This window comes from Puntigrus tetrazona, unplaced genomic scaffold (genome assembly GCF_018831695.1).
Source record: "Puntigrus tetrazona isolate hp1 unplaced genomic scaffold, ASM1883169v1 S000000798, whole genome shotgun sequence".
Lineage (NCBI taxonomy): Eukaryota > Metazoa > Chordata > Actinopteri > Cypriniformes > Cyprinidae > Puntigrus > Puntigrus tetrazona.
The window spans coordinates 282043-295717 of NW_025048402.1; the positions used below are offsets into that span (position 1 = coordinate 282043).

General features: G+C 40.6%; 1 protein-coding gene across 9 annotated transcripts in view; it reads right to left on the minus strand.

The window, feature by feature from the left end:
- Positions 1–7492, minus strand: part of LOC122335503 (voltage-dependent L-type calcium channel subunit alpha-1D-like) — a 46589-nt gene extending 39097 nt beyond the window's left edge. For 5 of the 9 annotated variants that reach the window (XM_043233392.1, XM_043233388.1, XM_043233386.1 and 2 more), the window contains exons 1-3: positions 6699–7129; positions 4969–5317; positions 4243–4348 (exon numbers count right to left, since the gene is read on the minus strand). In XM_043233392.1, coding sequence (XP_043089327.1) covers positions 4243–4348; positions 4969–5317; positions 6699–6726 — 483 coding nt within the window. In that variant the 5' untranslated portion in view covers positions 6727–7129. Of the gene's footprint in view, positions 1–4242; positions 4349–4968; positions 5318–6698; positions 7130–7297 lie in introns of those variants that run through there. The other 4 variants (XM_043233390.1, XM_043233391.1, XM_043233389.1 and 1 more) reach the window with 2 other exon arrangements.
- Positions 7493–13675: the final 6183 nt, after the last annotated feature.

Below are 13675 nucleotides of genomic sequence, written 5' to 3' on the forward strand. Positions count from 1 at the left end.
TTGTTGTAAGTGTGACTTCATGTAGCACCAGGTCCTGGAGAAACATTGTCTCATTTCACTATGTACTGCACAGCTATATGTAGTTGAAATGACAATAAAAAGCCACTTGACTTAACTTGACTTGACTTGAAATGGGAGTTTAACAACAGAATGTAAGGTGTACCGCATTTAAATAATAGGGACCTTTCTGCATGATTCCATAGGACCAAAATTTTAAAGTGAATTTTAAGGCATTGGTGGTATCAGGTTGGCCAGCCAGGTTCCGTGGCCTGCTAGATGAGTGAGTTTGAGGGCGGTTAAGAATAGCTAAAAGGGGTAGAGCTATAACAAAAAAGTAGTTAAAAACTGTAGTTTGAATAAATAGGATGGCTGAGATTGAAGGGAGGCAGGCTGGGTGTAAGGGGTGTAGAGCCCTCAGAAATTTTGAGCCAAGAGAAGGGTGTGTAGAGTGTAGCTTTGGCTGTAGATGTGATGATGGAAATGTATTGATGGAAGGACAAGCCCTGTGGAAGGACATCCATCCATCCATCCATTTACTGCTGCTTATCCGGGGCCGGGTCGCGGGGGCAAGAGTCTAAGCAGGGGCGCCCAGACTTTCCTCTCCCTTGACACTTCGTCCAGCTCTTCCGGGGAAACACAGAGGCGCTTTCAGGCCAGCCGAGAGACATTGTCCCTCCAGCGTGTCCTTGGTCTTCCCCGGGGTCTCCTCCCGATGGGACATGCCCGGGTCACCTCCATTGGGAGGTGTCCGGAAGGCATCCGGAACAGATATCTGAGCCACCTCAGCTGGCCTCTCTCAATGTGGAGGAGCAGTGGGTCTACCCTATCTCTAAAGGAGCGCCCAGCCACCCTACGGAGGAAACTAATTTCAGCAGCTTGTATCCGGGATCTCATCCTTTCAGTCATAAGCCAAAGCTCAGATACCAGATGAATGTAAAATTGGAGGTCGGAAGTCCAAACAGGCCCAAGTGCCTTGAGGTGCTGGATGAGGTATCTGGACTTTACTAGTTGTTGAATGAGATTATTAAATTTGAGGACTGTATTGCTGAATTAGTTAAATAGAATAGAGCAGAATGTTTGAATGAAAGAATGTTTGTAGGGGTTTGAGCAAGCTTACTGCTAAATGGGATTTTGTAAGAGTTGGATGGAGATGGAGGGGCAAAGGAAGGAAGGGGAAGGGAGCGATAGAGGGAGGAAGGCAGGAGGGAAGGATGGAGCGAGAGGGAAGGGTGGAGGGATGGATGCTCGTCTGTTTGACTGTAGACAGCTGTGTTTTCCATTCTCTGGAATGTAATTTGGTTGTAGTATTCCAGTCATGAAACATTTTTAGTTTTAGTGATTCTGATGAAGGTATTGTGTTGATCTGCTGAAGTTCAATTCTTAGAACAGTAGAAAAGTACATATGCAGAGAGTGATGGATAGACTATTTGAATTGAAATGGGAGGTTGAAAGAGTCTAAACTGACCCATGTGAGTAGGGTCCTTTGGTTGCTGGATGAAGCATCAGGACGGAAGTAGCTTTTTAAGCACCAAGTTGCTGTGAACATCTGAAGGAAGGTTAGAATGGATGTTGGATTGAATAGATGCTGTATGTATAAATTGCTGTAGAGCTTTATTGTAAATGGCACATGAACTAATAATTTCTCATAATTTTTGTCTTCCAGTCTGATGTTCCTCCATGTTATTTCATGCTTATTTTATTTAACTGCAGTAGGGCATTAATATGGATCCATTTCTAGTTAAAATCCTGCTCTTTTTTCTGATTGTTTGCCATACTATGAATGATTTTCTTCTTAATGACTATATTAGTGCTTTCTCTTCTGTGTCTAACTCACAAGGTAATAAGCTCTTTTCTGACTATTTCAAATTCTGTGTTATGGTTGGTCACAGTTGGGTGAAGGGATGAGGCGAGGACTCAGTGGTGCAGAGTTTAGGGCTTTTTATTAATTAAAAAATAAATAAAACTGAACAAAACTACCCCATGGGGGAAAAACGGGCTGGCAACGCAGAGGAGGACAAGACAATGCAAGGCAAAGCAAGGCAAGGCAAGGCAAGGCAGGACACATCAGGGAAACATTGACGATGAACTGGCAACTGGACTGCAAAACACAAGGTGGTTATAAAGGGAGTAAATGGGGAGGGTAACGAGGAACAACAGGTGGAGCAACTGAACCAATAATCAGGAAAGAAGATGAGTGAGGTCAAGACAATTGACATGAGAGCACATGGCGCACAAAAGACAAAAGCCAAGTGCTCACACAAAATAAAAAACATGAGCACATGTTGAGTTGAGTGTGAGAGGAACAGCTCAAGGAGAGTGAGGATTCAGTTCTCCATGTGTATCACGCAAGTGATAATCCCAGTTTGTAGATCTTGCTGTGGAGAGGCCTTTCTGAGTTTTGAGAGGAGTCGTTGTGAGAATGCTCGCTGCTTAGAGGCATGTGTGATAGAACGTGAACATTTGGAAGCGGCTGATCGGAATGATGAGAGGCATTCCTCGAAGAGGTGGCATTGAAATCAAGCAAATCCTCTTGTCTGAGTGTGTTAATCTGGGTCTCTGGATGCGTTGTGGATTTTGAGAGAAAGAGACAAACAGTGCAGTATAAGATGGACTGATATAACAAGGATTCGGGAAGTGAGGTGATTGGTAGGGGTATAGTGTAGCCTTGCTCCCGAACTTAAGCTAACCAATTACCTTCCATAAACGGTAAAGCAACTGTCAGGAAGCAGCTGTTTCTGGTGCTGCACTGCAACAGTTAGTGGTGATGTGGGGGAAGGGCCAGTGTTGTGACCGAATGCAGGTCACTGTGGCATCAAGTGCTTCACTAGTGATCAAGCAGGCTAGATGACACCAAACAGGCAGTTGGGCTTTCTAGACCTTGTGGTTAATAGATCCAACACCTAGCCTTGCATGCTTAGGGATGGAGGAGAGAACACTGTGAGTGGAACTATCAGTAATCATGATCAATACCATGACAGGCCTAATGAGACGAAAAGGAGATAATAATGCTGAACAGACAGTATTCTATAATCAACATAAAAACACAGACATGAGCTCCAGTCTCAAACTACTACAGCAGCCACAAGCACTGCTTCTGGTCCAGGTCTCCAGGTATGAAGTAGCCTATGTTTGTGTGCCTTTGCCCAGTGTTTGAGAGAAATGAAAATGCACCTGTGCATAAACTCAAGTAGTCATGTAGACAAGCAAAAACATGAATATTAAAAGTTTTGAAACGGTCAAGTCTAAGCAAAGACTTATACCTGACGGATACCACTAATGTTGAAAAGCCCACAAATGTCACTGACCTGAAGAGGGGTGCCCTTCTTGAAAGATGCATTTGGCAGTATGCATTTGTTAACTTAAGGTGTAAGCAGTTATTCTACTAGGTGCTAGGTGTTAAAAACTTTGAGTTTGCTGTTCACCTTTTGCATCCATAGGTTTTGGTTAAGTCTAATGGAATCCAATGTAAAATGTGTAAAAGTACAAGAAACAGTCCAAGACCAAACACTTATTTACAACACTGTATGCTTTGAATGCATTGTAGAAGTAAATGATGTTGAATATATAGTGACCAGGATGGTTTCAGCACCATGGAGAGCTCCGATGATCCAGAAAACCTGAAAACTCTAGCCTGACATTATGAGTGCATTTATTTTAAGATTTTATGTGTGATGTATAATGTATATGATTCACTACTGCATTAGACAAAGTGGACATATTCATTTTATATACATAAAAAGGGGTAGTGAATGTGAGATGCAATTAATAAAAAAAAAAAAAGAAAATTCAGGCTATGGTGATAGTATATAAGACTACACTATAATCAGCCACAGATGTGTCTCCTGAAAATTCTTTAAAAAAGTAAAAGAAAAAAAGAAAGAAAAAAAAGCCCACAAGACACTAAGACACTACATTAAGAGTGTAGCACCACAACATTAACACAGATTAGTTACATAAATAGTTTTCATGAAGGATTCTGATGAAAGATGTATGAATTTATATTCAGATACAATTCCTATGAAGCTACTTCCACATAAACCCGAGCAAACATAAACAAAGCAGACTTTTCATATACCTTTAGTCACAAACATGAGCAGCACGGATGAGCACCTTTTGAATGTTTGCAAATTCGCCTTTGGGCTTGTGTAATTCCATTCTAATTCACTCATCTAATCTCAATTAGCAGAAACTAATCCCACAACACAGCCAATGAGAAATCAGAAGAGACGTCACAGTACTCACCAAATCATGATTAGTTGAGTTGGAATCGTCTTCGGGAAAGGGGATGTAAACAGCTAAGGCCACACAGTTGGCAAATATTGACAGCAGTATAAAGATATCAAAAGGTCTGGAAATAACAAGTTTAAGGAGAAAAATGATTCCACAAATTATCCTAACTAATTAAATCTGATTAAAGAAGTAATATAGCAATCCATATTTAAATGCCATGGCAGAGATATTACGTGGCATTTTAGGCTCAATTTTATGTCATTTCTGTGTGACTTTGTTTGTTGTTTCTGACCACCAAACACCCAATACATTTCAATTCTGATCCACTGCAATGCATGCTTAAACCAACGTAATAAAAACAATGCAAACATAATAAAAACATGGCCATGGTCGTGTTGCCTTACTTTGAAACTGCTGCCAAATGTACAATAAAGCAATATCTGTTTTGCATGTTTTCAATGAGCCTGGGTTGAAAGAAAACCATTTACTTACATTTTCACTATCCCTTTAAAGCAGTGGTCTCAAACTCGGTTCCTGGCTCCAACCAGTTTCAAATCGCTCATCAGGATCAGGTATGTTTGATTAGAGTTGGAGAAAGCTGTGCAGAGCTGTGGCCCTCCAGGAACTGAGTTTGAGACCAATGCTGTAAATCGATGATAACTCCAGGCTGCAAATTCAATTTGCGTACAGTAACACCTTTCCTACAGTTGAGTGCAATGGCTGCTGATATAAGGATACTTCCACTCCACTAGGTTAATGCACGCTCTGCGCACAGGATTATTGAGATTCAGGCAGAAAAGTGCTCTTGGAGGTCTGCTATTAGAGGTGCTTCCCTGTTTCTTGCTTTTGGCATATTGCTGGCGTTTCCTCTGGGCGAGCGAGCCGGCCGGTGCAGTGCTTGCAGTAGCAGAGAAAGTCATGGTTTTGGGGGGACCCTGAGACTTTCTGGCGGCATTAATCGCGGCCTGCCAGGAGAGCGCAGCGGACTGAGCCGGCGAGTGATGGCTGGCGATCGACGGCGCTTCCGACCAGACGGGAGGGCCATCACCAGGGACCGGGGCTCTGCTGCCACTGGCATAGTTTGCCCCTGAAAAACAGACAGTAGAGTGAAGGGATAGTTCACCCATAATTCTGTCATTGATTACTCGCTCTCATGTCGTTTCACTTTGTTCATCTTCAGAACACAAATTAAGGAATTTTTTGAAGATATCTCTCAGCAAGGGTCGTACCACAGTATAGCAAGGGCATCATTAAAGGGTCAAATGGGACATAATTTAAGCTCTGAAGATAAAATTTGTGTTACAAAGATGAACAAAGGTCTTCTAGGTTTGGAACGACATACGGGTGAGTAATGAGTGGAACTTTTGGGTGAACTGTTTCTTTAAGAAAAAAAAAAAACATAGATAGATTATTTATTCATACATATTAAAGTGCCACTCCATCACAGACACCACTAGTTTTTCACTTGTTCTGTGAGTGCTGATGATGAATCACAGTTCAGTGCTGAGTGTAACATCAAAACATGCTCAAGAAACCTCTTCTAAATGAAGCCAATATTCCTGAATTCCCCGGCTGGCATCAGATGATCTGTAGTGGTTTTGCATGTTCTGAATTATAATTTCATGTGTATGTCGTGTGTGTGTGTGTGTGTGTGAGAGAGAGAGAGAGAGAGAGAGAGAGAGAGAGAAATCTGCCCTCCAACCAAAATTGCAAAATATTGAAATAAGTGTTTCCATAAGTAATTCTATTCTTGCATACTGAATAGTATTTAAAAGGAAGCGAAACACTGATCCATTAAATAGCAACACTGAATGAATTATTTCTAAATCTAGAGTATGAAAATATTAAAAAAGACAAAAAGTTAAGTTGAAAAGCGTTCTCTTTCCATCATACACCATTTATATTAGCATAAACAAACACGTTTCTGCTTTCTGCTAGCTTGGCTGTCTTCACTGAAGAATTGAGAGCTGTCCTAAAGGTGCGTCTTTCACATCGCCTGGCCTACATGAACAAGTCCCACTAAACAGGAGCAAAACTAATCAATTCAATAGCGACCGTCTGCATTTTCAACACTTCATCTGTTTTTCTAGCACTTCAAAACAAACTTCTTTCTCTGTTCACTGACTGGACTCTCCGGATACTTTTTGAGGCCACTACTTAATACGAACTGGTTGTGTAAAGCAGCTTATAATACTCTTAAATCAAACCGTGTCAAAGATGGACACTGTGTAATGGTAAGGGCTGAATCTTTAACACTGACATAGAGCACCCTATGACTTTTTATCTTTCGCTTTACATTTTATATGACAGCTGTCACCTTTCATCATAACACTCGCGCATAAAGACCAGTATGATGTGCACTGAATTCTACACAACTTTAACCCCGACACACTCTTCACTTTTAAACGCGGTGTCCCCAGTTGAAGCCCTTTTAACTCTAAACGTCCACAAGTAACGTCTGCGTTTACCTTCAGTCGGTTCCTCTGGCTCGTCCATCCCTTCCTCCACATTGAAAATGTTTTTATTATTTGTTATATTCCAGTTCGCGTGGCTGCTTTAAACCATCTTATCTGTCGTGTTTTGACTAGCGTGCTCGATGATGCTGATGCTGACGCCTTGAGCTCCACGAGCGCATCTTCGCAACATCCGGGTGTCGAGGACGCGGTTCGCCCCGCGATGAAGATTAAATCCTCTGAGCGCCATTAGAAGCTATCGGTCATAACGAGAGCCCTCGCCTCGAACCAGCCAGTCTGTCGGGAACGTCACAGCGGACCGAATCAGAGAAAAGCGAGCCCTGTTTTTCTTTTATCCCCGCCCCCCGCGCACTCGCAGCAGTTGTGCGTCTGTTTTAAATTAAGGCCGTGTTCGGGGAATATGGTTGCCCGGAATATTCAATTACCTTTGCAGGACATCTAACAGGCTTTTCAACAGGTCACTCAGCCTATCCCGGGCTTTTGACACTGAGTAATGTTGCCGATCTATTCTTAGTTCAGACCTTTGGCTTCATAAAGTCAAGGTGATGTCTATTTTAATCTTCAAACACGAGCAAACTGAATATAAATCTTACCTCGTATTCCCAGTATGAACGCCATTCATCTCTCTCATTCACTGAGTGTATGTTTTCTGATCATTATTGCCATAACTTGAAAGCACAGAGGAGCGTATGGGAGTGTGGGTTTGGATTACCTGTGTGTAGCAGATAATCCCCCATAATAATCCTCTGACTCAAACCTTCTGTGCTACTGAGCTGTTCTAGAGCGGAAGCGAATAAAGCACTCTCTAATATTTCATTAAAAACCGATCTCTCTGATTATGATCTTTTACCACAGACGATCTGAAACGTAGCTAAACAAAAGTAACGAGAACCAGGCCCTATATATTAAGGCTATTTCCATGTGCGATGCAGATTTTTTTCATCTTAGTTTTTTTTTCTTCGTAACTGTTCTTGGTTTTTTTCATCGGTTTTTCTTTGTACCTGTTAAAACCGCGCGAGCACAAACCGTGGGTCTGTAAGTCACAGCGACCTCTTGAGTTTCCAGACTCGCTCAAACACACAACCCGTGCAGTTTTCAAATGAGCCTAAATGACTAGATTAGTGTTTTATTAGGGCTGCAGTAGGACACCTCTGCTCTAGACGCTGTAGCTGCATCATGTATTTCTGAATCTGGCCTGATGAGCTTTAAAAGTCCATTCAAATGTTTCTTACTTTCAAGAAAATTCAACACTTTCTACGCTTCAACTTTCTACATTTCTTTTGTATATCAAACACTTATTTTCGTAATTGCATAAAATGTGTTTTAGTGCACAAATATTTACATCGAGACTAAAAAGATCCTGGGTTATGCTTTATTATGATAGTCCACTTTGGACATTATATGTCTAGGCCTGTTCGGTGTCTATCTCTGTGTCTAATCTACAGTGCAACAACTTGTTATTTGTGTGTTAGTGTACTGTTAGGTTGATATGTACAAAATGACTTGTACTTAGTAGAGCTTCTGTTGGGGAACCATGCAAATAAAGCAGGCGTATTCAAGAGGTCCATTTTCCTGCCAGCAGAGGTCCAGGTGATACTTTGTTTGAAATAGTGAGACATTCTTAAAGAAATCTGTGCTTGATAGTCCTTTGTACAGAAATAAATGAAACAGCGTAAAGTTAAAATAGTCAAAGGATGAGGTTATTGGGTCTCAAAGGCCTGCATCAGCTGTTAAACGTCTTCCTGTCCCGGTGTTCCTGAGTTTGCGCTATGCTGTATTCTGTTGGATTATATTAAAGACCATTGAAGATCATTCTGTGTATCCTCATTCCTCGTTCCTAAGCAACAGCAGAGTATGACAGAAGAGCTGACTGTAAACAGTAAATGTTTGTTGAGGATGGAGTAACTAGACATCTGGGGCTTCCAGAAATGGAGGAGGATCTCTCTGATTAGGAGGCTGAATCTACCTGCCCTCTCCCGGCCCAGAAGGGGTTCCTGATCCTCCAGTGCCTGCTTCTCAGGAGAAACCTCCAGTGCCTGCTCCAAGAAAATCCTCTCAACCGCTCCCGCCTCCTCCTCCGCTGTCTTCTGGAAGCCCCGCTGCTCGCCCCACGTCAATATGGGATGAGCCACCCGGGACTGCCATCCTCCAGCATCGCCGTGGTCGGAGTGTCCCTCCAACTCCACCTCGAGCCTCCGAGGCCCGGACTCTGCCTCTGCCTCTGCCTGTTAACCCTGAGGCTCCCCTTCGCCTCCACAGTCTCCCGTCGATCCTCCAGCTTCACCTCGTCCCTGGAGCTCAGCCTTGGTCTGGCTTCGACTGCCCTGTGCTTTGGGATTCCTCTCCTCTGGCTGTTCCTCATTGCTTCGTTCCTCCGGCTCCATCAGGCTCTTCCATCTCCTTGGCTTTTCTATTACTTTTTTTATTCGGGTAGGGCTTGCTTGTTTGATTTAAATTTAAAAACATTATAAAGGACTTTATTATATAATGCACCACTCAAACAAAAAGCATGAAGCATACGAAACACAAAGTGTTATTTTTGCTTATAATATAGTTGACTTGGACCATTAAAGGTCAGTACAAAATGGGATTAAATACATAAATTATATTTGACTTATTTTGTCTTATCAATATTTCAACATAACAGCTGCCAATCAACAGATGGGAAACTAATTGCTACTTATTTGAAAAAGTAACTCAGATATTTCCTTCTAAATTATTACTTTATTATTTACTCAAAAAGTAATCTGGTTACATGAAATCAGTGAGTACATCCATGTTGATCCTGAAACAACATTCCAGTCGACCAATTTTTACAGAATTTACAGATAAGTTTATAGAAAATGTCAATTTTAGTGATAGATTATGGATAGTGTTGGGTCTATATTTTTGGACAATAATGTTGATCCAAAGTCCAAATCCAGGCATGTCTTGCTTGTCATGGTGACCTACCCCGAAGACTGCAGGGGACAGTGCTTAAAATGGAAACAAAGCACCTGGGTGACAATCTTAATGCATACAAATCAAGTATTCAGGTATAGCAACCTGCCCTGTTTCCCCAGTCCTAGTCCAATTAGCATGATAGCTAAAGAATGAGACAGGGCTACCAAGAACCATTAGGGACAAATGGTGAGAGATTCTGACTTGAAATAAAGAGATCAGGAATATATTGCTAGAAAGTTAAGCTTGACAGAACCATTTGTCTGTTCTCATCAAAGTTACCTTAAATGGTAAACACATAATTCACCTTAGTTTTCCACGTGATGCTATGTCAGTTGATCTTAAACAGATTCTTAACCTACAATGCATATGTATGACAGATACTGTATGGGAATTCAGGGTTTTCCTCTTGAAGTCTTTACCATTTTAATATTTTGCTTAACATACATATCTACTAAAAGCAAACAAACATACTAATTAAACATCTTGATCATGAGAAGAAAACCCAGTTTTAGTTGTCTTTACGTCACAATCAAGTCACAAGGCTCTCCCACACTCATTAAACCATTGAACTCATCAGAGGACAGAAGATGGACTATTTCTCATCATCTTTCCTTGACACTCAATCACACACTCACCTAACACTCATCAGCTCTCGTGACCAGGTCTATAAATAAAGCAAACATTCTCAGTCACGTTGGATACTACAGACCACTTAACTGCTCCTTACCCGACTGATGATCCTATTTACCTCAACGACTAATCCTGTTACCATTTCCAATACGATCTCCAGTCTCCTTGATCATCTCAAGACCTGCGAGTACTTGCATGCGTTTATCCATTCATCCCAGTGCGTTCATGTGATCTTCAGGGTCTGTAAGTAAAAAACTATCAGTAATATCTATTCTCACTATTTACAGTCTCAGAATCATCCCTTACCAATTGTGTTCCTGCACAGCTGTTAATAATTAGCAGGTTTTACCTGGTTTTCTGGTCATTTCTGTCTGAGACAGACACCAATCCGCACAATGCAATCCAAGAATTACTTCTTGTTTTATGTCGTTCCACTTCATCTGGATTCAGAATCAAGAAAACCATGCAGTCACTGGATTCGTTCATTACTTGTGTTTGGAAAATCTGCTGGTTGATACAATAAAGATTTGTCAGAGAAACAATGATATATTTGTTTCTGTTAAAGTTCAGAGGTCTAGTGGAGGATCATGGGCAATCATCTCAATTATTGGAAGAAAAGTCCTGAGTGCCTCAAGGATCTGTCCTAGTCCCTTTTATTATTAGAAAATGTTGTATTAGTTTCAATTGTTATGCTGATGATACACAATATATTTCTATAAATTATCTAAGCTAGCAGAGTGTGTTAAAATGTAAAAGTTTGGATCACCGATAATTTGCAACTATTAAATTCAGGTAAGACATTGATATTAATTATTGGAGAGTACACATAATCTCCTGGATTACAATTTTCAACTAGACAGATGTGCTGTTACTTCCTCTCCAGTAAAAGATCTGGGTGTTACATTAGACAGAAAAATTGTCTTCTGAAAATTATACTTTTGTCACGTTACAAAAAGACCTTAGAAAAATTGCCAAGCTTTGGATCATGTTACCTGTTTCTGAGGTAGAAAAGCTAGTTCATGCATTCATAACCTCTGAACTGTGCACTGTTAGCTGATCGTCAAAAAACAAGCTTCAGGTAGTTCAGAATGCAGCTGCTACAGTCCTTACTAAGTCAAAAACATTATATTAACTATTAACCCAATTTTACAGCACTGGCTACCTACAGGTACTACCAAGGAGTCCAGAGTTTTGAGACTTAGAGCGTGTGATGGAGTGTAGCGTGACACAACAGCTGTTCTCAGTTCCTGGCGACCCCATGCTCGAGATCATACGCTTATTTGTTCAGTTCATGGATCTCTCTCCTAACAGGCTGATGATCTCATCCAGTCATGTTAAATAAGGGAGACGTGCAAAAAGTGCAGAGCAGGGCGTCCCCAGGACTGGAATTGAGAAGCACTGAGACAGAAGACTAGGTAGGTATGCAGAAGCTATATCGTTTAAGTAGTAATATTTTGTAACTGATATGGATCTTGATAGCAAAGTCCATTAAATGAGGTAGACCTTTTGTGCATTTTGCACCCAAAATCTGGAATAACCTTCCTGATAATGTTTGGTGTACAAATACAAGACGAGCATTCATATGATGTGTCTCATAACTTTGTACTTCAGCTATGTCTGATCCAATTCACAGGGTTGAACAGCAGCTATGCTAATTTAGTCTCCATCTCTCTATAAGGACAATATCGAGATCTGTAGGTATTCTCTATCATATAGGATTTACCCCCATTTTATACAATAATGCTTTCCTGAACTAGCGGCAACAACATCAATACATTTTCCTGCACAGTATAACTTACTGGCATATGCAGATACAGTTCTATGAATCAGATTTCTCCATAACTCATACACACCCTGCCAACAAGGCAGGCTGTTTGCTACAGACATTGGATGGACATGGATCGTTGGCATAGTTCAATTCATGTTCGTCAAGCTGAAAGAATACCATTTTTACCTCAAAGCTGAAAAGTGTGAGTTCCACTTCCATCAGTGCTTAAGGTATGAAGATGGACGAGAGGACAGGTGATGCAGTCAAATCCTGACCGGTTGCTAAGATATATAAACTTAAATTAGCCAATTCGTATCTCTTCTAACATCTCAAGAATGAGCCCCAAGAATAAGGTTTCTATGGGAACCGGAGCATCTAAAGGCTTTGCCATGACACAGCAGATAGAAAGGCAAGGCAAGGCAGAAGATCACAACAGCAGGGAAGAAGACCATTAATAGATTATTAATAGTGTCCTTGGCTGCAACAGACAGTGTTGAAAGTACACTGATTGTCTCCTTGGCAGATATTAGTTCAGGGGCAGCCCTTTTGATCAAGAAAGAACAGGCAGAAGGTTAATTAGCATCCTCCTTGACAGGGCAGATACAGAATTCAGAGACAGGATAGACACAAGGTTCACAGACAAGACGGACTGAGAGTTCATAAAGTTGTTGGGAGTTCTCTTCATCAGTTGTACTGGCTGCCGGTAGCTGCTCACATCACATTCAAGGAACCAATGCTTGACTACGATATTTGCCTCCACTCATATACCTAAACTCACTAGATCAGACCACATCAATACAGTGGCTTGCGCTGTGCAGGTGAACACCTAGCGGTGCCACGTTTCAAAAAATGTCCGCTCGCAAATTAACACTAGCACTTATTCTATTTTTCTCATTTATTTATCTAATTTATTTTAAAAAACCTTGCCATGTGATCTGCCTCTGCTAAATTATTAAATGTAAATGTAATCAAAAACACAATTTATAGGCATTCTTTCAATAGGTTAATAACTAGTAGAGGTAGAGTTTTATACATTTGGGTGGTCAGGGAGCGGCAATTATGACCGAAAATTAGTGTTTAACTAAAAATAAATCCTGATTGCTGATTACTTCACATTACCCCATGTTAGCTATTATTATTTTTTATTTTCTGATTAACTGGTGCTTGGAACAAAGGATCTAACATTAACATTGAATTTTGTAAGTGTATATACGTCAGCGTACTTCAAACAGGGCTGCCAACATTTAAATTCAGCCTGGAGTCTGAATTATTCATGAAGAGAATTAAGCTTGCGATTAGGTACAGTGTTTTTGTGTTTGTTTGTTTGTTTTTATTGACCTATATAGGGAAACACTATAGTTAAAATTTAAAGTAACAATTCATTTATATACAAGATTATATTCAATATTATAATGTTATATCTTACATTGAATTATATATATATATATATATATATATATATATATATATATATATATATATATATATATATATATATATATATATATATATATATATATATATATAACACGCACGTCTATGTCTATGATACCAGGCCTGAGTTGCTTAACGGAACCATAAGTGAAGCCTGACCGCAGCACGGACATAAGAAAAAGGCAACCGGAAGTGT